At 39.1% G+C, this 25752-nt stretch overlaps 2 protein-coding genes across 2 annotated transcripts; both read left to right on the top strand.

Annotated features, from left to right (window-relative positions):
- Nucleotides 1–526: 526 nt before the first annotated feature.
- Nucleotides 527–11944, top strand: wnt2bb (wingless-type MMTV integration site family, member 2Bb). The gene is made up of 5 exons (XM_079466987.1): nt 527–1202; nt 3809–4029; nt 5759–6036; nt 6336–6600; nt 9486–11944. Exons 1-5 carry the CDS (start codon nt 1006–1008, stop codon nt 9713–9715), a joined length of 1191 nt encoding a protein of 396 aa, XP_079323113.1. The 5' UTR covers nt 527–1005; the 3' UTR covers nt 9716–11944.
- An 8046-nt stretch (nt 11945–19990) lies between these two features.
- capza1b (capping actin protein of muscle Z-line subunit alpha 1b) lies at nt 19991–25751 on the top strand. Its single transcript, XM_079466696.1, has 10 exons — nt 19991–20220; nt 21802–21865; nt 22109–22160; nt 22286–22349; nt 23133–23339; nt 23518–23597; nt 23836–23914; nt 24009–24080; nt 24161–24223; nt 24583–25751. The coding sequence occupies exons 1-10, from the start codon at nt 20182–20184 to the stop codon at nt 24721–24723; spliced, it is 861 nt and encodes a 286-aa protein (XP_079322822.1). The 5' UTR covers nt 19991–20181; the 3' UTR covers nt 24724–25751.
- Nucleotide 25752: the final 1 nt, after the last annotated feature.

Below are 25752 nucleotides of genomic sequence, written 5' to 3'. Positions count from 1 at the left end.
GTGCTCGTGCAAGCTCTACAAACCTTATCTGTAAACATGAGCTTGTGTATTCAGACACAGGCGGCTCTCCAGACACTGAAGACCTCATTATTGCTCTTATTAGAGGGAGTGCTTCATCAATATTAATTCAATTATTATAATATTAATAGTTGAAATAGTCGGTCTGCCAAGATGAACTTTTACTATAATTAAAATTGTGTTAATGTTCCTGAGAGATATTTTGCCATGAGCTAATTTTCTAATAGCTCGTTCTTGAAATCAAGAAGGCTAAACAAATAGGGATGCTTTAGTCTATTTAGCTTTTTCAAGGGAGTGTGATCTCGATTGAAGATGCGACGTGTCGTTTGACCGTCGTTGTTAAGCAGGTGAAAGGTGCACGTGTCTAGGCTGACCAGGGCACAGCGCTTTCACGCGCGAGTCTCTCCGGGACTCCAGTCTCGTTGAACTCTACCCAATAAGAGCGGAGGGACAGCGGGCTGTCAACATTCCTATGGCCCCTCTCTCTCCCCCCGTCGCCCACCCCTTCGGTCTGCAGTTCGCACAGTTCATCGCTCCGGTTTATCTCACGCAGTCTGCTATCAGCGCTCGCAGACAGCGAGAGGAGACTCCAATGGAAAAACGGAGAAGCGCGCGTTTCGCAGCTCTGGGGATGATATCTGTCCTGAACGCAGAACGTAGAGAGAAAACGTGGAAAAGTTGGCGCTGTCTCTGATCCAATTGCACCTCACCAAGACTTCATCTGTTCTCAAGAAGAGGTGGAAAAAGAAAAGAAGGGCGAGAGCTCTCCCAAAGCGCTCTAAACCTGCCGTCTGGCTTGGATTATTTCTGCTGTGGTTGCCAGCTCCCGGGGAATACTTTTATATGGCACACGCTAATATCCGGGCAGATACATGATATCCGTCCGCGCATCGGAGCTCTACATTTGCCCAACTATCAGTTCTTTACACTCATTTCATACAATACAGAATTGTGTTTTCTTATGATTGCTGGGGGACGCGTCCAACTATGTTTGGCATAAGTGAAGCTCTTGGGTCGCCCCGGATCCTCTCCAGATCTGCCGCTGTTCCTGGAGGCTCAGGATTAAGACATATAGTCAGAAACGGTACATGTTCACCCTACAGTCCTCGCGCGTCCTCGCGGTTGTGTTGTGCGTTCATATTCCTCCTGCTCATCCTCACGCCGCGGGTGGATTCGTCCTGGTGGTGAGTACAGTCAAGCATCTCCGCGCGCCACCACTGGCGCACGCTTGCGCGCAGAAACGGGGCATTTTAATGCTTAGGTGAACTGAGTTGATTTGGGATTTACAATTAACGGACATTTCGAAACGTTTACCACAAAATATGTGTTATCTTATTTTCGCTTTTATTTGGTTTTATCGTAATGGTACGATTAAAGTGAGGTGTAACTAAAATACAAAAAAGGAGAGTCTAATTTAAAAATACATTTTAAAACTTTGAGCAATTGTTCACATAAGTCTAATTTAAGATACTTCGAAGTGTGTATGTGGTGGGCAGACGTACAGGTGTGGAGATGTCATCGAACACACACGTTGCGCTCGGAACAGGCGCGCAGTTTCTCCACTCTACCCACCAAGAAATTGGGCTTTAAAACGCAATTATTTTACAAACACACAAAACACGCCCTCTTACCCAAAGACATCATTTGAAACGCACATAAAGAATGGGGGTTTCCCCAGTGCGTATGCGCGTATATATGGTAACAGGAAGAGCACATCATTATATTAGAGTTATGGCTTAGGTTTTCATGGTGTGCTTGGGGTGTTGAGCCAGCCAATAATAAATACATTAAAGAACCGCAATATGTGACCCACACACACGCAGTTGACTACAGTACTAGTCATGAAAAACCACATGCTTGTTGCTCACATTATACAGTATATGGGAATGCCTGGGTTTTGGGTGTGTGTGTGCAAGAATAAAAATAGTTTTTGTGTGCCTTAGATGCAAGTTATCTTTGTACATCTAGACACAAATATAGATAGAAGGACATATAGATAGAAAGCAAGTCATTTTATCCAAATCAGGGCTCGACAAAACTAAGTCAAGCTGACATTTCCAATGTGAGCCACTCACTAAAGAGTCTCTCTTCTTTCTCTCTGATCTGCTCATCCATCACTTTAAGCAGACAGAGCAGGAATCCTCTTAAGCTACTGGGCGGCCTGTTAGTGTCTCATAATAGTGAACTTATTTCACACACACACAGCTGAAGTCAGACGTAAGCCAGCCATAGACGTCCACACAGGGAGGTAAAGTGTGTGGGTGCCCTTTGAAGTGAACTTCAATTATCCTTGACCAGTGGGTTTTTGTACACGGGCCGGTCCTACTGCATTACAGTCTGTGGGGAGAAAGTGGGCGGCATGTGGCACACACAAGCTTTGATAATTATCCACAATTAAACAGAACATGACCCACATCATCCCCTCACTGATCCAAATCAACAAAAAAGCCCTGGAGCTTTAGGACCCTGAGTTTGTTCTTCAATCATAAAGGTCTGTGAATTGTTTTCTTCACAGACTGTTTAGTTGCTTTTCTAATCTATAGAACTGGTGGTTAGACCAATGCTGGGGAAAAGGAAAGATGGCCAGATATACGTAGAGAGGCGAAGGGAGGAGAGGTGGGGATTGGGAGTCTATTGACCCTCCACTTGGGTAATAGAGGGGACAAATTACTACAGTCATACATTCTTTACCCAGTCAAGCCTAACTAGACACACACACACAAACACATATATGCAAGCCCAGACACTCAGTGTAAATGAGAGCAGATTTTACTGGGTTTTTACAGCATGTGGTTGTGGTCCTGGGGATAATGATTTACTGCTGCTGGTAAAGCCAACCTGAAAACCACAAGCGTTGTGTGTGCTTCCAAATCTCTAACTGTTGAACACAATGTGTGGGTTGATAAAGCCCTGTAATCACAATCAAATGGGAAACCAGAGTTGAGGGAACATACAGTACATGAGCCGGCAGTGATTCAGGTCAATCACAACAAAGAGGGTTGTTCAGAATAGAAGCTTCCATTTTTCGTCAGAAATGCAAATGTTTGCAAAAATAAAATAAACATGTAGAATTCAATCCTCCCTTGTCCTGAAGTGACGGAGTGTGTGTTTGTGTGACCCGGCTTGCTGGGATACGGATTGTGCATGTAAACGTGTGTGTGTTTGAGAGAGGGGGGTTTTATGCTAGTCTCTGCTAACATGGGTGTTTGAGAAACAGTAAACAAATGTTGGACAGTGATGGAACGGAGCAGCTAAAACAGGAGTGGAAACTACACAGTGTAAAAGAGAGAGACGACACGCCATAATAATCCAAAAATGTGGTTCATTACAATTCACTTCTTTGATGTGCTTGGTTTAGAATACGCAACAAACAATATTGTGAAATATTCATCACATAAAGATCAAAATAACACTTCACACTTGAGCGAAGATCAAATGTGAGTCAAAAGTTTTTCTCAAATCATATTTCCTTCTCACTATGCAAGCGTCTTTAAATAGTGCAGATTCATAATGAGCATAGATTCTTCCAGTGAATGTCTGTTTATATATGATGTCTTTTTTCCAAACTTCCTCCTCTAAATCCAGTAATGACGGTGATTCTGGGAATGATCAAACTCAGTCATCAAAGCTTCTGGCATCGGACAATCCATAATCACAAAATGTTTACTTCAAACTCACTGATTCAGCGCTTTTAGAAAATGTGCTTTGAGAGGAGAAACTGGAAAAGTCATCTGAAGTGTAATGGTTTGGGGGAATTCTGATGTTAAGCCTCCGTGTTTGTGTGTTTCAGGTATATTGGCGCCCTTGGGGCCCGTGTAATCTGTGACAATATACCTGGGCTGGTGAATAAACAGAGACAGCTGTGTCAGAAGCATCCAGACATCATGCAGTCCGTTGGGGGCGGAGCTAAGGAGTGGATCCGAGAGTGCCAGCATCAGTTCCGTCATCATCGCTGGAACTGCAGCGCGTTGGACAGAGATCACACCGTTTTTGGGAGAGTCATGCAGCGCAGTGAGTACTAGACATGGATGTGTGTGTTTCAAGAGAAAGAATGGGAGGAATATTGCGCCATTTGTACAAATGTCTGTAAGACTATTATGCAATTTAGGATTTTGTAAGCATGACTGGTTGTTTTAAAACTATTTGATGATGGTACAAAAAAACTAAAGCTACAGTAAATCTCACTTATGCTATTTTATATTATAAATAAAAATCATATTAAATAATACATTATTATATGAAATAATATATTATCATAATATAACAAATGAATATTCTTATAATATATTATTAACACACATTAAAAGTTTTTTTCACTTTTTATATACTTATTTTTTTCTGTCACACTACAGGACACATGGTACGGTTTATTTGTCAACTACACATACATAATAATCTACATGTAATCTACATACATATGTAGATTACATATTTGTGCATTAAATTTGCCAAATACAGACACACACACATACTGAACACACTTATTTCTCATACATATATTGAAGACTGAAGGTCAGAAAACTGTACTGTCACCACAGTTCTCTTTTTCTCACTCGCTGGTTTTGGATATTAATATCTCACATTTCTCACTTTGAGATATTATTGAAACCACAGATCCCAACAGAATCACTGGCCAGGTGTGATAAACAGACAAAACTCCACAAGCTCACTTGATCCTACCTGAGGGACTGTTCACTCAATGCCGAACTCTTATGTTTACTCAAAAAATGTTCAGTGTAAATGTGGTTTTCTGTTTGGCTTTCATACACGGTTCCAAGATCCCTGTGTGAAAATATCACCCTCCGGCATTCTCTTTGCTTCTTTACCACATAAACAGGCATAGAGGATGTAAATGTTTGGAGAGATGATTCTGGCAGCCAGACAACCTCTCGCAGCGCTGTGCTTATTCAGTTTATGAAATGAATCAGAGTTGGAACGCTTGCCAAGAGAAGATTCTGCTATAAACAGCAACTCCACTATTACAAAAATCATCTTTTCTTCAGAGATTATTTAGCCATATAAATCATGGTGTGATAGAATCCCTATGAAAATTGAGAATTTTGATGTGTAGTCTATGTCGGTTATGTGATCACATTTTATGTTAGTGACCTTATTAGATTAAATAGTAGTGGATCAAAATGTGATGACTTGTGCAACATTTTGTCCAATCAAATCCTTTCTAGAATAGAAATGTGTCAATCTTTTTTAAGTAACTTTGAAGGTTCTTTGGGGAACCAAAAATGGTTCTATGGCATCGCCGTGCACCTTTTGTAGCACCGATTTTCAGAAAAGTGTTAATCAAACATGCTTGATTCAATCAAAGAACTGTGAAATAGTGGACACCCTCCTAGTCAAGCCAAATGAATCAGTGTGAATGATGTGAGTCCAAACACGCAGCCGATGTTCAGAGAGGATGGGAGGGTCAGAAATAGCAGCCAACCTCGGCTGACTCCGACAGTTCGCTATCAGACTGCTAACCTTCAAACAGTTTACCCTAGCACAGAATGGCCCGCCCTGGAGGGATTAGGCCTGTACTAATATTTAAACCGAACACTCACACTGGGGTTAGACACACCCCTAGTGTGGTGGGTCAATGGCGGGCAAATCGAAAGTGATGTTTGGGATTATGTGGTGCTCTCTTGAGGAGAGGGGAGGGTGTGATTAAGTGTCTTCGAGTGTGTGAATAAGGATCTAAGTGTGTTTGTTGTGGCTTCATGGTTTTAATGTCTGGTGTGCGCAGGCAGTCGAGAGGCGGCGTTTGTGTACGCCATCTCTTCGGCAGGAGTGGTTTTCGCCATAACCCGTGCATGCAGTCAGGGGGAGCTGAAGATCTGCAACTGTGACCCGCACAAGCGTGGCCGGGACAGAGACGAACGAGGAGAATTCGACTGGGGTGGATGCAGTGATAACATTAACTATGGCATAAAGTTCGCTAAAGCCTTCGTAGATGCCAAAGAGCGGACGGTGAAGGACGCACGTGCACTCATGAATCTTCACAACAACCGCTGTGGGAGAATGGTGAGATTAAGTCTTGTAATAGGTGAAAAGCTGCCTATTGAAAGTAAACCTCATTGTTATTAATGCATGCTGCCATTTAAACAAAGAAACATGTTCAAGTTGTACATGCAAAATGTATGTGCAATCCAATGGAATAGAACCAGTGGGTTTGGTATCGCGAGTGGCCTGCTTTACCCAGTTGAGCTACAGGAAAGCTATATGTCATATTTATATGCAGAATACATAACTAACACTTTATAAAATTTGTTCATAATCAATACTTGGAGCTCTTACTGTTTCTCGGTAACCCTCTTTCACAGGCAGTAAAGCGCTTTATGAAGCTGGAGTGTAAATGTCATGGAGTCAGTGGGTCGTGTACTCTAAGAACCTGCTGGTTGGCAATGTCAGATTTTCGCAAAACAGGAGATTTCCTCCGCAAGAAATACAACGGTGCCATCGAAGTCATCGTGAATCAAGACAAAACAGGATTCACAGTTGCAAATAAAGACTTTAGGAAAGCCACCAAAAATGACCTGGTGTACTTTGAGAACTCCCCCGATTACTGCCTCGTGGACAAAGCTGCAGGTAAGAAAATAGACTTTGACGTATTTTTAAAGGTTGAATAAATAAAATGCTTCAATATATGCAGAGCATGAGACAGAATCAATTGTTTTAAAAATGAAGACCAATCACAATTTAAAATCTAAATATTACTAATTATATATAGTCGCATTCCTAGATGTATTGTGAACATTCAAGTCCAGTGTCTTTTGAATTTCTACAAAATCAAACATCTGTGTCGTGGGAGTGAGGTGAAGTCATCCAATGTGAAAGACTGACAAGACTGTAATAAAAATCGTGGTTACCATATAAAGAAATAAAACTTTTTCACAGTAGTTCACCGAATGAAATGTATTTTTAACACCATTCTTAATTCAATTTTAACACAATTCTTAATTCATACAAACTAGGGGAAAAAAAGGGGTCTTTGAAATTGTCTCTTAATTTTTCCGCAACTGTAATCACTAGTGGGTATATGTAATATAATTATTTTTATATTTTAATAAATATTAAATTTTTATATATTTAAATAAATGTTACAATTAAGCATTTGGCAGACGCTTTTATCCATTATCCTATACAATTTTACATAGGTACAACCCACAACCTTGCGTTGTTAACGCAATGCTCTTACCACTGAGCTACAGAAAAGCTGTATTAAGTTAGTAAAATAGCCAAAAAGTACTTAACTCTAAGGAAAATGAATAGCAGTATAACAAGTTTTTGTTCACTCGAGCTGTGATGACGATACGCAACAAGATAAAACAGATTTTATATTAGAATATTTTTTTAATAATGTGCATCATGTCACGTCTGGTATGAAAACGTTGTCAAACTAAGGGATTTATAAAATCAATGTTTAATGAATGTCAAAGTCCTGCATTCCACGCAAAACACTGAGTCATACATCTGACTCATTTTGAACTATATTCGTGACTCAAACATTTCTAATTTAAAAGTACTTAAAGACTCTGCTGCTGACTCGCTCTGTATCAATGAAATGAGCGTCATACTCTGCTCAGTTGACTTCTCAGAGTAAAGAGTGGAGATCAGTAACCAGACTTCAGGGAGCAGGCAATGCTCAGCCTGTCTTACGAATGAAAGACAAGAAACCAATTTGTTTATTACAATTGTAATAATAATGTCACCTGTTACAGTTCCTTTAGGAATCCCACTCACTCTCATGTCCAGTTTGATAGCAGTAAGCATTGGACATTTTTACATGAGCGCAAAAAGAAAGACACATATCTGAAAATGTACTCTCACACCTGTCTAATGGCTGGAATACACTACAAGACTTTTAAATCTGAACAGATTTTTTAAAAACTTGACATCAAACACTTGCAGGCTTTTTGAAAGTTTCAGAAACACACTAACTGATCAAATCTGCAGACTGACACAGACTTTCTGCAACAAATCCAGACTGAAAATCTGGTCAAAATCTGTGTAAAAGACTTGTAGTGTATTTTAGCCTTAACTCTAAACCTAACCATTTAGCCTTAAGGAGGAAAAGGGCAATATAGACTTTGACAGGGTCAGAAGAGGTGAGACTGGATTGTTTTGCTTTATTAATCCCTTCAGACACCGCTGGGAAACACACACCTCTGCACGAGTTATCTGGAATACCTGTGCTCACCAAATACTAAAACACCATGTAGTACACCAGTACAATAGTCAGTACATCAAAAACACTACAACAACTAGACAAAACAATTCACTCAGTTCAAGTCATGGCAACTATGTTTTCACATCATTTAACTCATCAAAATGATTTAAGCAATGGCAACTTTTTTAAGAAGCTGCAACAGTTAATCACTAGTCAAGATTCAAAGTAAGTTGAAATGACTTGCACAGCCAATTTAATTATATCAGAAAATTTAAGGCAGTAATAAAAAGTTTTAAAAAGATGTATGGAGCAACACTAAGGTCACACTAAGGTCATGGGTTCAGGCCCAGGGAGTGTACCGACTGATAAAATGTGTGACTTGCAGGCCGTTTTGGATAAAGCCTAATGTAAACAAGCAGAAAGTATTTTATCACTATGATGCACATTGTTTTATTACAGTGTTGTTTCGTGCACAATATTTTCAGACAAATTACCCATAGCAGGAAATTGTCACGCATGCTTTGAACACAACATTACTGCTGGTTTTCCAGATGAGTACTGCGGTACTCTGATACAGCTCATGCATCACTCTGATGGTTTGAGTGTTTGTTTGGTTTGTGTTTGGTTCAGACAGAAACTTTACAGCTCAGTGATTTTAGAGGGTCAATGCGCTTACCCCCCAACCACTACCATCACCACCCCACTGGAATTTGCACCCCAAGGATACAACAGGCTCATTTTTCAAATCCTGTTCTTTCAAAGCTGCCAGCACAACCATCACTCTCTGGTTCTCATGGCCGTAGGGCGAGTAGAGATTACTACACCAGGAGCCTCACTGTCCACTACCTTTAACCTTGCGAAACAACAACAGGCGTTAAAACACAGTAACATGATATTTTATAATCTTCCCCAAACTGTGCATTTAGAAGTGATGCATCTGTAGCTCTTCATCAATGCTGTGATTTTACGACTGTGTTTTCCAAGTGTCTTAAAATGCACCAGCGCCTGTCATGTGCCATTTTTGTTACCTGAAGTTTTTTCTTCAGGTAACAAGTTTTGTCATTGTTCTACAACATCAGCCAAACCACTCAACTTCAAGGTGAATGACAAACAATGTTTCAAGCAAAAAATATGTAGATCTTTCCTAGCAGGATCACACAATCTTAAAAGAAGTTCCTGTACACTGTGGTTCAATAAAGTACCTTGAACATCAGTTGCACAAAAGTTGACTGAATGGTTTTAGGGAACCAAAAAGTTTTTAATAGTTTATGTTGTTCTAAAAATTATTTTGTTATCATTCCAGGTTCATTGGGTACCGCCGGTCGGGTCTGTAACAAGACATCCCGGGGGACCGACAGCTGCGAGGTCATGTGTTGTGGGCGGGGCTACGACACCACGCGCGTAAAACGCATCACAAAGTGCGAGTGCAAGTTTAAGTGGTGTTGCGCCGTAGAATGTAAAGACTGCGAGGAGGCCGTCGACATTCACACCTGCAAAGCCCCTAAACGTGCCGAATGGCTAGACCAGACCTGAGACCCATCCCTTCCTCAGGATTTTGTCCAGGGCATTCTGGGACATGAAGCCCATACCTTGCAATCTTTCTCCCCAGTCCCTCTTATTCGTTGCATGGCTTTAATTGAACCGTTTGTGAAAGCACTACAAATGATATCCACATTTCCCATGAGCGCCTTGCACACTATGCCCAAAATGGCAGATTTGTCTTTTTCTCTTCCTCTTTGTTTGTTTGTTTTGAATTGGTCAAAGGACGGTAAAGGTTCAAGAACAACCTGTGTGTGTTTTTTGTGTATTGATATGAGAATTCGTTCTACGAGTGTTGTGTCATGACATGTGTGCTGCTTTTAAAACAACTCTGAGCCTATCAAATATTATCAATAGCTAAATATACATCACACTTAACTGTGTACTAAACATGCGTCACATGCCAATACGGTATTTCACTTTGACTCATATCGGTGATGAATATTACAGAATGTATGAAGATATTCACAGGAGCTCAAGAGGACAGAATGGATGGCCACTGGATGTGTGGACTGCTCATTTTCTATGGACCCTATCAGAAAGCTTCTTAAGAAGCTCCAGAGGATTTTGAAAGGGCTAGACATAATATTATTAATATAAATGAGCCTGCACTAAGGACATTAGCTAACAGTTGAGCAAAAAACGACGTGTTGTTATTAAACTCATTACCTGTGTAAACATGAAGGTATTAACAGCTGTGACTAGTAGAGGTGAAAGTTCTCTTTAGCTCTCCTGTGCTATGGTACTTTTTAACTGTGTCATTGTTTTTTCAGCAGAAATTCATATAAAGTCATTAAGTAATAAATTAACCATTTAAGTCATTTTTAACTTTAAATAGTTTTTGCACAAAAGTCCTGAGTATTACAGAAACACTTTTTAGAATCATATCTTATCGGTTTACAGTTTTAGTAATGCACAACATTAGATATAAAAGCTGCAATCCGTAACGTTTGCCTCTCTTTTCACCTCACATAAAATTGCAGGTTACTAATATTTACATGGATTAAAGATGTCATTTTTTCCCAGTTAAATCGACAATAAAAAAAATCCCGTAAAAAACAAACTTTTAAATAATTTCTTCACAGTTTTTCTTTTAAAGTTGCTGCCTTTTCTGTAATTTTACATTTAGTCCAAATAAAACAAATTCATGAAAAATCTGTAAAAGAATTAAAAATTATGTAAAACTATGTTTTTTTACAGTGAAGCCAACATTTTAAATTAAGAATAATTACCATTGCGAATCAGATTAAGGTATCCAGACACTTTTGAACACTGTTGTTTTATGTACTCGCTTAGTAACTCATTGAAAAAGTCATGGATTGCAGCTTGAGTATTAGGGTTCTCTACTACTGTCCCTACATCTTACCACACCACAGTGGCTAGGAGCAAGGTTTGCATTTGGATACCTTAGTCTTGACCTTAGATATAAGCTATGCTTAATAAAAGGCCCTTCCTTTCAAAAGGACCTGACCAATGGCTGACCTGATCTGTCTAATAATGCCCTGATTGGTTTAATTACAGGGCAAGAGGAGATGACTGCTTTGAAGGTCACAGTGGGGATGGTCTGCCTTTGTTTTTGAGGCGTTCCATGCTGCTTGATGACAGTGCTAGTAGAATACTTGGTACATACAGTGACCTCAATAAGTATTTGGACTTTTTAACACACTTTAAAAAGTATGCTGGATTGTCATTGCATTATATAACCAATATAACACATATCATGTGTGTTAAAGAAATTGAGAACAAATGCTATGATTTTTAAAAACATTTAAAAGCAAGATATGAATTATATCGAATGAAAAAAACGTATGCAGTATTAAATTATATAATAAAATCCTATTTTTTATAAATGTATTTTTAAAGTGTGATTTAACTTTCTAAATAGTGTTATGGGCCAACTATTTATGAATGATCCTGAGCTATTGCTCTTCTGAAATGTTCTGTTATAATAATAACCCATAGAATGTGATGAGGTATATCACAGTGTCTACCCTGGTAAATCTCTCTTTGTGGTGTCCACATGTCTCGACCTCTTCTATTAAGGGAAATATGTTCTGTATAATCCAAGAATGTGTTTTGCCATAAAGACAGAAACAAAAAAAACACTCTTTGTTAAAAAGAGCTGCTTCCCGTATATGTTTTGTCAGTCTGGTAAAGCAATCCATTGAGTTACATAATAATGTTTTCAGATTTTTCAATAAAGTGAAAGAACTGCTATCTGTCAAACAACCGGTGCTTTCTGGATAAGTTTAGTATACAGTTTGATCTCAGTACAGGGATGCAGATGTGCACAATATGGTTACTCAGATTGCTCTGGGCAATGGGTTATTATTACTAATCGTGAAAATACGGTCATTTAGGCCCTACACAGATTTAATATAACCCTCGAGAATCAGGCCACTGATAGAGAGATATGAAAAGAGAGAGAAAGAGGGAGATCAGTGTTGCCCGCAGCAACATGTCACCAGCAAATAAATAGGCAGCATGGTATCTGACTAATGCTACCGATCTGGCCCCGCTGCATTGGCGTGTTTGAGACAGCCCCCAATTCCACTGGTGGGTGAGAGGGTGCCCGACCATGATTGTACACAATGATTTATGAAAGGAGATTTAGGAAAGCTGCACTACAGATAAATCTTCAAACCATTTTTGGGTTTGTGCTGGGAGCGTTGGTTGGTTCTGAGAAGGGAGGTTTATCGAGTAAGAATACAGGGTCAAATAAGTTATCTAATCCAGCTCCATTCTAGCATTCACTTGGTCCATCTGATTAATGTTCTGTCACATCAAGAGAACAGTATCTAACAAAACAATTTATGGCCATTGAACTTAAAGGTGCTTAAAGGTCCTTAATTTTTGTTTATGTTTTTTTGTTGAATTGTATGATTTAAAAAAAAACTAAATCTCAGAACGTTATCCATTTTACTTAATAAAAAACACACAACACAATGTAGTACAAAATTCCAAATAGCAAATAAACTCAATACATTTCTTCATAGCACATTGTACACTAATTTACAGATTTTTTACAGTGCAGATAGGATAGCCTGAAAATGTTAAATTATACTTGTGTTGTTGAAATGTGAAAGGTGTTAGTAATTCATTCTTATTAGAAAATCAATAATGACAGCAGGATTACTGACATTTTATTATCTCAAAATGTTCACCTCCTTCTTGTTAAACAGCTGTCATTTCAGTACTATTAAAAGTCCTTTTTATTTTTTTATCTGTGAAATTATTTTATTAAGGTAAAAATTACTCTTATATGGAGGTTGTAGCCTATACAGTATCTAAGTGGGAAATTACATGTCATTCTGATTCCCTCTATACATACAGTCCTAAAGAAAGGGACAAGAACAAAGTTAAAGGATTTTATGCTGAGGAAAAACTTTATATAGAGATGAAGGGAATGAGAAAGAGGGAACGAGGAGAGGTGAGGAAAGAGAAGAGAGTAGTATTGGGTTTCTGAGTGGCCTGGCAGCCATTTTTTATCAGCAAGCCAGATCTTAATCTGAGCAGAAAAGAACAGCCTTCTCAGACACACACACACACACACACGCATGCATTTATCTTCATTACGTCTTCTGTCACCTTGTGCTGCTCTGGTGCCTGTTAAGGTCTGAAAGAGAGCAAAAATCCAGTCAGCAGGGTGTTAAAGATGCAAACTCATTCACACACACGCACACACTTGTTCACAGACCAAAAGATATCAGTGACAAACTCACCAGTGCCTGCATGTCGCCCAATTCATAATTTCTTTCTTCTTTTCTTCCCCTGCATCAGGGACGTTTTATCAAAGGAGGTGAGGAGGTATGTGGAGGTAGCTTTTTTGTTTTACCTGTGTTTATAAGACTGCAGAGGAGTGACAGAGGGAGTGATCGCGAAGCAGAACAGAGTCCATTACACGAGACCATATAAAAAAGAAAAGCACCCTGAGTCAACACCCAAGAATGTCTCCATCCTAATATCTACCCTTTTACTTCCCTCTCTATGTACCCCCACCTACCAAGTGTTGTGTTTACATCTCTTCACTGCACTCACTGTATGATAGGAATTGGGTTGAAGATCAAGATCAGATACAGTATTATCTCAAATTAACGTCCGTTAAAAGTAGTTTTCTCTCATAAAACAAATATGTACCTAATAAGATATATTACAAAATATGTGAGATATATATTGATAATATGTATATATGTGTGATTGCTGATTCTGCTAGTTGGCTCGAGGGTCTCAGGGTCAAATGCATGGGATTCCATCTATCTGAAAGAAATGAGTGGACAAAAGCGAGACAGAGAGCAGACAGATTTAAAGGGGATAATTCAGGTGTCTTTGAAGTTGTTTAGTCAATGCGAGTTTAAACGTTCTGATGCTCTCTGGGCACACTTCACAAAATTTGGTATGGGATTACGGGGTCAGGGTCAAATATACAGACACACACTCAAATACCAGCTATCCTGCTCAGTTTGTTGACACTTGGTTGTTTACACGCTGTTGTCGCAAACATTTACACAAACACCTCACTCAGATACCGAATCAGACAGTGCTTAACCTACGACAACCGCAAACATGCGATCGCACAAACAAACGTGCTTGCACGCATTGTAACAGCTGAGTTCCTCCTTTTTGCTCCTTGGTTTGTTTGACATTTCTCTCATCCTCGTCTCAGAGCAGACATCATCTCTACCTCCCCCCCACCCCATGTTAGTTGTCCACTGGCAAGGACACCCCAACCAAAATAAACAGGCACGTCAGGGACACCTTAACGGAGCTCCCTCAGGCCCTCTCTCACAACACTTCACTTTGGCTCTTGAATCACATTTCTCAAAAGTGTTTAAACTGTAGGGATTTACTCAGCCATAAACAGACTCCTAATGTGTTTACATAGTCATATATTCTATCCATCTACAGCTGTTAGAGAGGGATACATGCTGGGGGGACAGATAGAGATTGGAGAAGTTGACTGACTAAGATAAGAGAGAAAATTTAAATACCTGTACACATATCTGACACGGATCTGGCGTGGAAGCGCTGAACCTTTGTGGAATTTGTCAGATTGAAAGGAATTCTGGGAATTGTATGTTTGTACATTTCAGAAAACATTTTAATCATGTCTTAGACCAGCATGAATTTCCATGTCGGTCCAAGGGGGTTTATGCTGGTAATTGCTGGTCTGGTGGTCCAAAACACAACATATACCGTCTCTCCATCGATTGTTTTAACAGTCTCTAACTCTCTTCCTTATAGAAAATGCAGTTTTATAGTTAAATATGGTAAATTTCATCCCCGATTTAAGTTTAATATGTACATAAAGTTGTAGATAAACCATATATTGTAAGCAGCATTGAATTAAGCATTTTACGATCTTGATTTTTCTTCTAGACAAGCAATAAGATTCAAATGTTTCCTGCGTTTCAGATTGGTCTCTTAAGAAAAACACAATCTGATGTTTCATTACAGATCATAAAATCACCAATGTTTCAGTAAACCCATTGAAACGAAGACATTTCTAATTCAATTCTTTCAAGATCCCAATATGTATTCTAGACTGTGATCTCCAAATTCATTTAGCATTGAGCTCTTACTGTGTATCACAAAGTGACTCATTTGTTTCTAAATCTGAGATAACGTTGAGCAATAAAAGTTTCCCCAGGCCTGCTCTATTTTTACTTGTTCTTTGTCTTGTTGCTATTTACTCTTTGGTCCTCGTCTTTGATTCATTCATGTGTGGGTAGTTGACAAATAAACTGTGCCATGTGTCCTGGTGCAAAAGCAAACATTTTGAAAACAAACTGTACTGTAAATTAGATTATTAATATTTATATAATTAATATTTATATTTTTCATGTAAAATAGCATAAGAGAGATTTATCCTCATACTTAAAAGACTTTTCACACCATATGACACGTGTGGTTTATTTGTGAACTACCCATATGTTTCCCAGTTCTGAGAGAAGGAAGACCAGGTGTTGTAGGCTGCATTCATTAGTTTTCGATTCTTAAGTACAAATGCAAATAAGTCAACAAAGCTAAAGTTCTTGATATTTAAATAATTGTGCTTTAAATCCTTTTTTATTCTTTTGAGTCTTATCAGTTGCGCTGCAAGATTTGTGCAGTATTTAACACAAACCTTGTATCTCATCCTCTAATCCGGTTCAGAGGGTTAATTCACTCAAAAATGGAAATTCTGTTTTTGTTTACTCGCCCTCTTGTCACTTCTGTATGACTTCCTTCACAACTGGCAGCAGAATATAGATGATACCGACAGATCATTTGACTTTACGAGTTTTCCCTGGTGTTTATTCAAAATACCATCTCCACCTTACCACACACACAAACCCAGACACACACCTGAGCATGTCGACAGTGCACCCCACCTCCCCTCCCTCCAAATACACCAGCAGCGAACACAAACGCTGCAGGGTGTTGCGATTCTTTACCGTCAAACAAACCTGACCTTCTGCCCCCTCCTCTTTCTCTGTGATGCTGTCTGGGTTCAGAGCAATGATAGCCCTTCTGCTAAGGATTTTTCACTGTCCATATATTTGAGTGTGTGTATGTGTCTTCTGTGCAGTTGTAACCAGAATTCCTCTGTGGAGAAGAATATTAATGTGGAAAAGGATGGGTTTTAACGCAACAATAAGAAACCAAACAACGGTTTATCTATAGCGTCAAATTTAAAGCCACAAAGTGATGTCGTCCTACAAGAAGAACTAATAACAGATGTGTTTGATCCTTTACAGGGATAGTTCATCCAAAAATTAGTCCATTAGATAGTTAATCCGAAATTCTGTGTATCGTGTATTCACCCTCATCTGGTTTAAAACCTATATGTGACTATTTCTTATGTGCAACAAAAAAGAAGATATTTTGAGAAATGTACAATATACATACAATCGAAGTCAAAAGGACCCCAATGTTGTTTGGTTACCAACATTCTTTAAAATATCTTCTTTTGAGTTCTGCAGAAATCATGCAGGTTTAAAATGACATGACAGTAAGCAAATGATGAAATTATTTTTATTTTGGGGTGAACTATCCCTTTAAGAATGAAACATGTCATTTGGTTAACTAAAAGTCTGCACCCTAACCCTCTGTTACACTCCCACAGTGTTTGTGTTAAGGATATAAAGGGTTCCACAAATCAAATGGCTTATTGCAGATGGTTGAGTTATTACTTTTCTAGTTATTAGACTGTTTTTATTATATTAACCTCAGACGTAATTTGTTCAACCTCTAGTTTACAAACAATGTCTGTCTCAATGTAAAACAATGTTTCTTATGATAAAACTCAATGAATGTAATGTTAAAAAATTCAAAATTGGATAGTTGATGAACATATCTTTTGCTTAGTGTTTATGGTACATTTCTGGATTTGCTTTACATTCTCTAACACACCTGCACCACATTTGCTGATTTTTTAACTATTACCATTGCTGCCGTAGAAGTGTTATGTTAAAATAACAGATAAAGATAAAAAGGATCCATTAGCAAAGATCCAATTTCATAGAGACTGGGGTGATGAGCTAATTTTACTTAGCCTATTATTCATTCACAAAGCAACACCCTAGCAACCACCCACAATACCTAAAGTGATTCTATAGCAGCAGCTTTATTTTTATAATGACTTTAACATGATTAGAATGATCAATGTCTATGTATTTTATTATTTCTCCTTATGTTTGCTGTGTGCTTTGGTATAGAAAAAAGTTTGGCAAGTTTAAGCAAAACATGTAAGTGACAGAACAAGAAAGAAATCCTGACTGACACTGTCTCAGACACCCTGTGAAGTAACTGAAGCTTCTCAGTTACAGCACAAGTACTTTAAACAGTGTGTGGTTTGGAAGAGGCCTGTGTGCGTTTGATTGGATCACAGAAGGGATAATACCTCCACATATCCCTCCACATCAAAGCAAGAGGCCTTAACAACTGTCACATCACATCAGTGCCCTCCCAAGTATGTGTGTGTGTGTGTGTGTGTGTGTGTGTGTGTGTGTGTGTGTGTGTGTGTGTGTGTGTGTGTGTGAGGCAGTCTATATGGGCAAAGCAGGATCAAAGGGAGGTAAGGTTACCAAACGCCCAAGTCGTGGGAACACACCTCACTTCCCCGCTGCACACAACACACACACTTAAGGATAAAATTTTTAGGCAGATTCTCATCTCCCTAGTTAAAAACTGTGAGGTAAACATTGCAGAGCAGTTACAAGTCAATTCAAAGTAGTAACGTCAGGGGGAGAAAGACAGAGACCAACACAACAAAGAGTTTGAAAGAAAATGGTATTGGTTATGATGAAAGAGATAGATGTTAGAGAAAGATTAGTGACGGATGAATTTCGTTCTCACATCTAACACACCTCCTGTCACCCCCACTACCCCTGTTTTGCGGTGTTGTGATGATAAGGATTTATACAGTTCACACACGCATTTGTTCCAGTTACTGATTTGTGGTGTCCAGCTATAATCTCTATGGGAATACCATGAGCACACAGCATAAAAAAATATTCATGTCTTTTTCTGGCAACAGTCTTTGTGCTTAAATTAAAAGTTCTTCCAAAGAATGTATGTAAATACTTTAAAAATAAACCAACGTTCATTAAAACATCTTCTTTTGTGTTTAAAAGTAATAAAACACTACAGGTTTGGAATGAAATAAGGCAGTGAGCAAATGATAAAATCACTTTTAATGTTGTTTTTGAAATAGAAAGAGTGTTTAGCCATAAATTTGCAATATTGTTTTATAGTTAAAATATGAGGGTCTAGTAAACCAGATGCGTTCTTAAGGGATTAAAAAAATCTAACATTGCCCTACACCATTTGGGACATCAGATGTGTGGCTTTTTTGGGAATGAGTGTGTTGTTAGTTAACACCACTCACATTTCTTTCTTAAAATCTGTCAAATTAAATGAATATTTCTCAATTTCTGCCTTTGGACAGAAGATAACCTACATAAAAGTTTTTCACTCCTCAATCTCTTTTAAGATTCTTAGCAATTTACTGTAACATGCTGATGGGCTTCACATACAGAATCTCCAAGATACATCTTCTAGCCGACCTCTTACTGGATCCAAAGTTGCACGTGACCAAGGGGATGGCAGAGGAGGATGAGGAGGAACAGGGGTATAAGGACTCCTCTGTGGTGCTATTCTCCTCGGACAAAATGTTCCATATTAAAATGAAGACTACTGCGTTAACAAAATTTTGGTTGCATTTATATGAACATTGCAAGTTTGTCCTTGACTTACACCCTCACACAGCTTAAAATGTCTGTTTGATTTCAGCAATTACATTAGTCTGTTGTTACTGGGCCCGATTTGCCCGTGCTCTAGGGTTAGACATCTCCAACGTCAGATGCCTTCCTAAGAAAGCAGGCCCCAGATGTGTGTATTCTCGGCCTACATCCACCTGTGGTTTTTGAAGTAAACGACGTGCTTCAGAGTTCAGGGCAGTGAAAAGGCGACATCTACTGTTCAACAGTGGAATTTTCTTTCTCAAGCAAACGGTTTAATGCTAAATATACGCTGCCCTCTGTAGGACATCGAGAGCGAAAGAAAGAGCATGGGCGTCATAACGGTACCGACCCAAGATATTAAAGCAATTTATAGGTCCCATTCCAAACAATATATGTCAACTGGTGCACCAAATAAGCATAATGCACATAGTTGAAATATTTCTGGTGAACTTTCATTTGTATGATGTGTGTTTAAGTGTGGTTTGGATCTTATTTATGTGGCTACACATTTCAGCGGCGAATGCTGCGTTCAAGACACCTCGGATTTAGGATATTTCCCAACCCGGAAATAATTAATGGAACTGCGCTGTTTTAATGTAAATCAATACTTGTATGCTAACGTTTTAAATCGGCTACCAAAATCAAAAGTAGCATTAATGTTTTAATGTCACTAAATACTTAATCGAGACGTAACTTCCGGGTTTGTAGCGGAAAATATCATGGAAAATATGCCGAATCCAATTAATGCTGTGATTTCAGAATCACCTGCGAGTGTTGGAATGCAATGCAAAACAGCACCATCACAGCCTATAAAGTGTAGCAAATTAAACTTAGACAAACAGGAATGAATAACAATTGTGTCCAATTATTTACATCAAATGTGGTTTTAAGTAGCCTATTTCAGGTTCGTTTTATTCATTTAATTAAGGGAAAAGCGTTTTATGGAAATAAATGATTCGCATCTGTAGTGCACAACGTTCACACCAGAGAGTTTGAACGATGTAAATGAATTACACGTCATATGTCACCGATCCCTATCAGTCGCATCACTTGATGCGTGCAGTACCAGTGCCCACGCTTCCTTTTTTGATTGACAGGGTGGATCAGGCCGGGCGGGGTAAAGCCAGAGCTGCGAGAGGCGGCGGCTCACACTCCGTTTTGCCCTATTATGGTCACGAGCATGACAGCGCGCGCTACCCAGCATGCGCCGCGGTGTGAGGCTCCGCCACAGTCAAGATGACCGACTTTGAGGAGCCGCTTTCAGACGAGGAGAAGGTAAAAAACTAAACATTAAGTTCATCGTTGCAGCCCGAACAAGACTATACTCCCGCGTTTCTTTATATCCGTGCCCTCCGCGTGCAGAGGAACGAAGAACGGCTCCACCGAAGGACCGCGCGGCAGTGTAGCTGGTTAGCCGTGTGCTAATTTGTGAGGAAGTGAAATCGCAGCGTTGCACTCTCATACAACAAACAGTGCTAACTCAATTATAGCGAAAACCCGGACAACACACGGTGTGTTAACGGCCATCAAACTATGCGTTACACACAGAACGACCGAAGTTCGGCGGGTTTCCGTGTTGTTTTGAGCGGAACTGTTTTGGTCGTCAGCTGTTAGCGCGTTAGCTGTCAAAGTGAGTTCAGAAATAGATCTCGGCTGATCCACCCACTCTGAACCGAACCTCGGCCGAGCTCCGGTAGAGTTACAACCACATAAGCGTTACGCGCAGGCCAGCAAATGCCAGTTCCGCCTGACACGACTGCCACCCGAACCGGATGAGGTCACGACTGTGTTTTGTGTCTGAAATGTAGTATTAAGAGGCACGAAGCGAGCCTGGCACCCTGGTTAATTTACAGTAGACAAGCTTTTTATGGACTGAGCTGTCATTTCGCACGCTTGACTGTAGTCTTGGGTATCAAATGTAGCAGATGAGAAACTCCTACTCTATTTCTGTACTTTATGTAAAAGATGCATGGAACTTCCACATATTTGTATCGTTTAAATTGTCTGCATATTTTTAGACCTTTCAGTTATAACTCTCAGCTTACATACCCAGCCAGACAGTCAGAAAATGACATGTAAATGTTTTGAGGCAGTGTTGTTATGTTGGCATTATTAAAGGATTTCGTCTGAACATCCAGTGATAACATGAGTTCAGTGTTCGTCTATAGAGATGTAATTTGAATGTACACAAATCTTTATTTCATTGCTCTCTTGAGTCGTATGTGTATTTGTGCCCACTACCCTTGTTCTTTCTCATTTGTTAAGATTTTTTTTTGAGGTTGTGGTGCAGATATTGCTAAAGTGTGTGTTGTGGATGTAATGGGTCATTTGAGCTCTGCAGTTACCAGCTGAAACTGTCTTGCTATATTTATGAGCACGCATGAAGCAAAGTGTTATGTTTTAAAATAAGGAAAAATGTCGAATTTCGAAACTGCCACTTTAAAGGAAATAAAAAAACTGCATTTTTTCCACAATGAACACTGTGTTGTCAAAGTAAATAATCTCTTTAACACGTTTTGTTGGTTTAATAGTTTGCAAAAAAATCATGATATTTTGAGAGATGAGGCTTCACAATTTTCTCCTGCCTGATTGTTATTTATTTCTTTGTTCAATTTAAAGGGAAGTTATTTGTGTTTCTCTACTGTTTTGTTAGCCTTATATTTCTCATACTACTATGCAGTATTCAGTAGTGCTCTGCAGAATGTTTTTTTCTTCAAATTCATATTGAAGAGTTCATTTTCAGTGAATAATTCTAAAGTATTAACATTCTTTATTTGTATATTTTTGTTTTATATTAGATATTGTCAGTTAATGGATGCGTAGTACAAAGCCTCAGTATTTGCGTTCATTCCACAGGTCCGCATCGCATCTAACTTTGTGACCCACGCCCCCCCTGGAGAATTCAATGAAGTTTTCAATGGTGAGTGGTTTTTTTTTCAGAACCTCTTTCGGGGCTTCTGTGTTTGTCTTAAGTGATATGTTGATTTGGTATTATGTGTCTTCTAGTATTACATTATGCTTTAGGAAGTCACTGCAGTGCTGATTTACAACTGAATCGACCTGTCAGACAAAAGCATTTCACTTTTTAAGTTTGTAAGTCAGCAGTAGATATGGTAAAGAATGTATTCAGTGCCCAGCTTTTAATCGTTGTGTATTTTTTTAGATGTCCGGCTTCTCCTCAACAATGACAACCTCCTTCGGGAGGGGGCAGCACAGTAAGTAGTTTGTCTTTGTGTCAGTTAAGTTATTTTGCAGACGTGTGTTTGACATTAGGCATGGTCATTTATACCCAGTATTAGTTAATGATATGTCTTTGTCTCTCTCGCTTTGTTTTTCACAGTGCCTTCGCTCAGTATAACATGGATCAGTTCACTCCTGTCAAATTGGACGGTAGTGAGGAAGCGGTAGGTTAATGTCTTGGAGACTTATTCAGTCTGTTGATAGCAAGTGCAACAGGAAAGGTGTGTTCAGGTTTAGTCTTTATTCTGCGATAATATAATGATTAGATGTGTGGAAAGGCTGGAACTCTGCCTATGTAAAGATTCCTCCCATTTAAGTGTTACATGATGTGGCACATTTAATCCCTTTAGTGTTGTAAGCCCTTTTAGTCGAAGGTGGTGAAATCTGTATACATTTATTTGTTCTGATGAACACATAGAAATATATTTGGAATAATGCCTATAACCAGACAGTGCCCCCACTCCGTTGACTACCATGTAGGAAAAAGTGCAATGGAGGTTAAAAGTGCCCCAGAACTGTTTGCTGTCCTACATTTTTCAAAATGTCGTCTTTTGTGTTCCACAGAACCCCCAAAAAATGTAAAAGTATATGAGAGTCCGTGGAATGACCGAATGGGATGACAGAATTTTCATTTTTGGATGAAATATCCCTTGAAAGAATAGATCAGCTCACTTCATTATAGGCAGCTTTCTGTGAAGGACTATACTGATTAGCCTTTTGTTATAGTATAGTGATTTCTAAAATGTCAAAGTTTTTTAAAATAGTCTCAGAAGTTTACTTCTCTCGATATCAAAGTCTTGTATTTAGTTTTATCTAAGAACAAGTGATCAATGCTTTAGAGATCAGTTTTGAGTGTTGGCTACTGTGCGAGTATGGTATCTGCATTTTAGAGACCCGAGACATGGAATTAGTTTTGTCTAAACATCACTTGTGTTGCTGTTCTACAGGTTCTGATCACAGAGCATGGAGATTTGGGTAATGGGCGGTACTTTGATCCTCGGAAACGGCAGTCGTTCCGTTTCGATCACCTGCGAAAGGAAGCGAGCGATCCTCAGCACTATGAGGGAGAGACCACCCTTCGGTCATGGAGAGACGCCTGTGATGAAGCCCTCAGTGCTTATGTGAAAGAGCATTATCCCACTGGAGTCTGCACGGTACACACCCTGGACACTTCTGTTACACTGGCACCACATTGCCATTCTAATAACTTTGGTTTGACCAGTTATGTGTTGAATCAAGGATCTCATTGAAAAGTGCAGTTTTATACATTTTAGTGCAACCGTTTTATTGTATGTGAAGTCACTGACGTGTGTACTAACGTTAACTCTACAGGTGTATGGGAAAACTGTTGATGGTCAACAAACAATCATTGCTTGTATTGAGGGTCATCAATTTCAGCCCAAAAACTTTTGGTGAGTAGTGTTGCTGTTTAGTGAGTTATTACGGTTTACCCAGTTTCATGTCTAAGCACTCTCACCTTTTCTTTACTCATCTCAAGTTTTCTGTGGTCATGCATTTATTTTGTAAGTGGGTGTGTTATATAGGATCATGTACAATCAACCCAGACTGATCACATTTGTTTTTTTCTTATTGACTGTCTGACTAGTTGTGATTTGATTCTGTGATCTGTATGTTATTCTCTCTTGTCAGGAACGGCCGGTGCAGGTCAGAGTGGAAGTTTACCATCAGTCAGGCATCAGCTCAGGTGGTGGGAGTATTGAAGATCCAGGTGAGACCTCACAGATGATCAGTGTGGGCATGAAAATGAAACTGTACTGCTGGAGAGTCTTTGATTATAATTTATGTTGCTTGTGGGTCTTCAGGTGCATTATTATGAGGATGGTAATGTTCAGCTGGTGAGCCATAAGGAGGTGGAGGAGTCCATTGTAGTGAATGTGAGTTGACACAAAAATAATTGTTCCGGTATTTTAAATAATTGTTTTTTAAATTGTTAGTAATTTGTGCCTTTCTCTAGAATGAAACCCAGACTGCCAAGGAATTTGTAAAAATAATTGAAAATGCTGAAAACGATTACCAGGTAAGCTTATTAATGTGTGTGTGAATTGAAGGTGAATGGCAATTACAGAATATTGTTTAAATCAGATGTGGATAATAGTTGTATCTCAGGGTCTATAAAGGAACATTATCATGGCTCAAGACGTATATGCTGCTGTGTATTTAATAATTTTAGATGTTAAAAAAGATTTTTAGAAAGGATGACAATGAATAAAATGCCACATGATATTGGTAGTTGGTACTTTTAGCATGAATTGCATCTGGGTAATGTAAAACAAATTTCTACAAAATAACAACACATTGTCAACTGTAAATGCAGAAATTACATTACATCCACATTACTGTCCAATTGTGTTTAAGATTGTTTATATTTCCCACCAGACGGCCATCAGCGAGAACTACCAGACGATGTCAGATACCACCTTCAAAGCTCTTCGCAGACAGCTACCTGTCACTCGTACCAAGATCGACTGGAACAAGATCCTTAGCTACAAGATCGGCAAAGAAATGCAAAACGCTTAGAACCGACCCGGTTCTTCCTTCTGGTTCACACACGGAGCCGGCTTTCAGAACATCACACGCCGTTCCTTTGGTGGAAGAAGTCTCCCACAAATGAAAAAAGAAAAACTGTTTAAGAGGATGTAATTCCATTCACCTTTCTGTCATTAATGGACTTTGTCGGGTCTCAGCTGTCGCAAGACCTTGAAGGGAATATTGGATCTAAATTATGGTCAAATTATGCTTTTCTCTTATTTACCCGTTTATCAGTCATTCAAAAAGAGTTAGTATTGTTTTGATTTTTTTTTTGTGAACTGTGACAGCTGCAATTCTTGTGCAAATGGTTTTGTGTGTTGTTTTAAAACAGTTTAAATTGCCTCACTGTACTCTCCAAACCCGAGTCAGATAACAACCTCACCTTTCTCCACCTCGTCTGCCTTCTGACAGCCTGGAGTGATATGAATCCTGTCCTGCCATCAACTATCCAGGCTGTAATAGGGGAAAGACATGAGGTTGATGGGAAGATAAAGGCAACAGGTTGTGTCTTGGTTTGGGATGATCATCTGACAGCTCTCTCCATATCTTTGTATAACAGTGACTCGTAGTCTACGAAACTAAAACGGTTAAACCAAAAAGACAGAATAAATAAATACATGGATAACCCTCTTTGGTGACAAACGTACAAATCACATCTCGAGTTTCATATTTGCACACAAATTGTTGTTTCTGCATATATCTGGGAAGACCATAGCCTGTTACAGGTACTTTGTGATGCATTTTGGGTATCCACGATCTGTTTGCTGAACGCTGAATTTGAGTTTGTTTGTCCCTCCTGTCACCCGGCAGCTTGAGGAGGTAGTCAGTGTTGCTGTTTGCATGTTTCTGCCACACTGCTTTCACATTGACCTTTAGTCTTGTTTGTCTCATCAAAAATCCCTCTGTAAAATACACCCCTTGAATCCATCATGTAAACTGGCATAATCTTGTCTTTATTTTTTCAGATTTTAAAACATGCAAAGTAAACATCTAATCACAGTAAAAGAATAACTGGCG

Source organism: Barbatula barbatula (assembly GCF_947034865.1).
Source record: "Barbatula barbatula genome assembly, chromosome: 11".
Taxonomy (NCBI): domain Eukaryota; kingdom Metazoa; phylum Chordata; class Actinopteri; order Cypriniformes; family Nemacheilidae; genus Barbatula; species Barbatula barbatula.
This window is presented reverse-complemented; position numbering and strand designations above follow the sequence as displayed.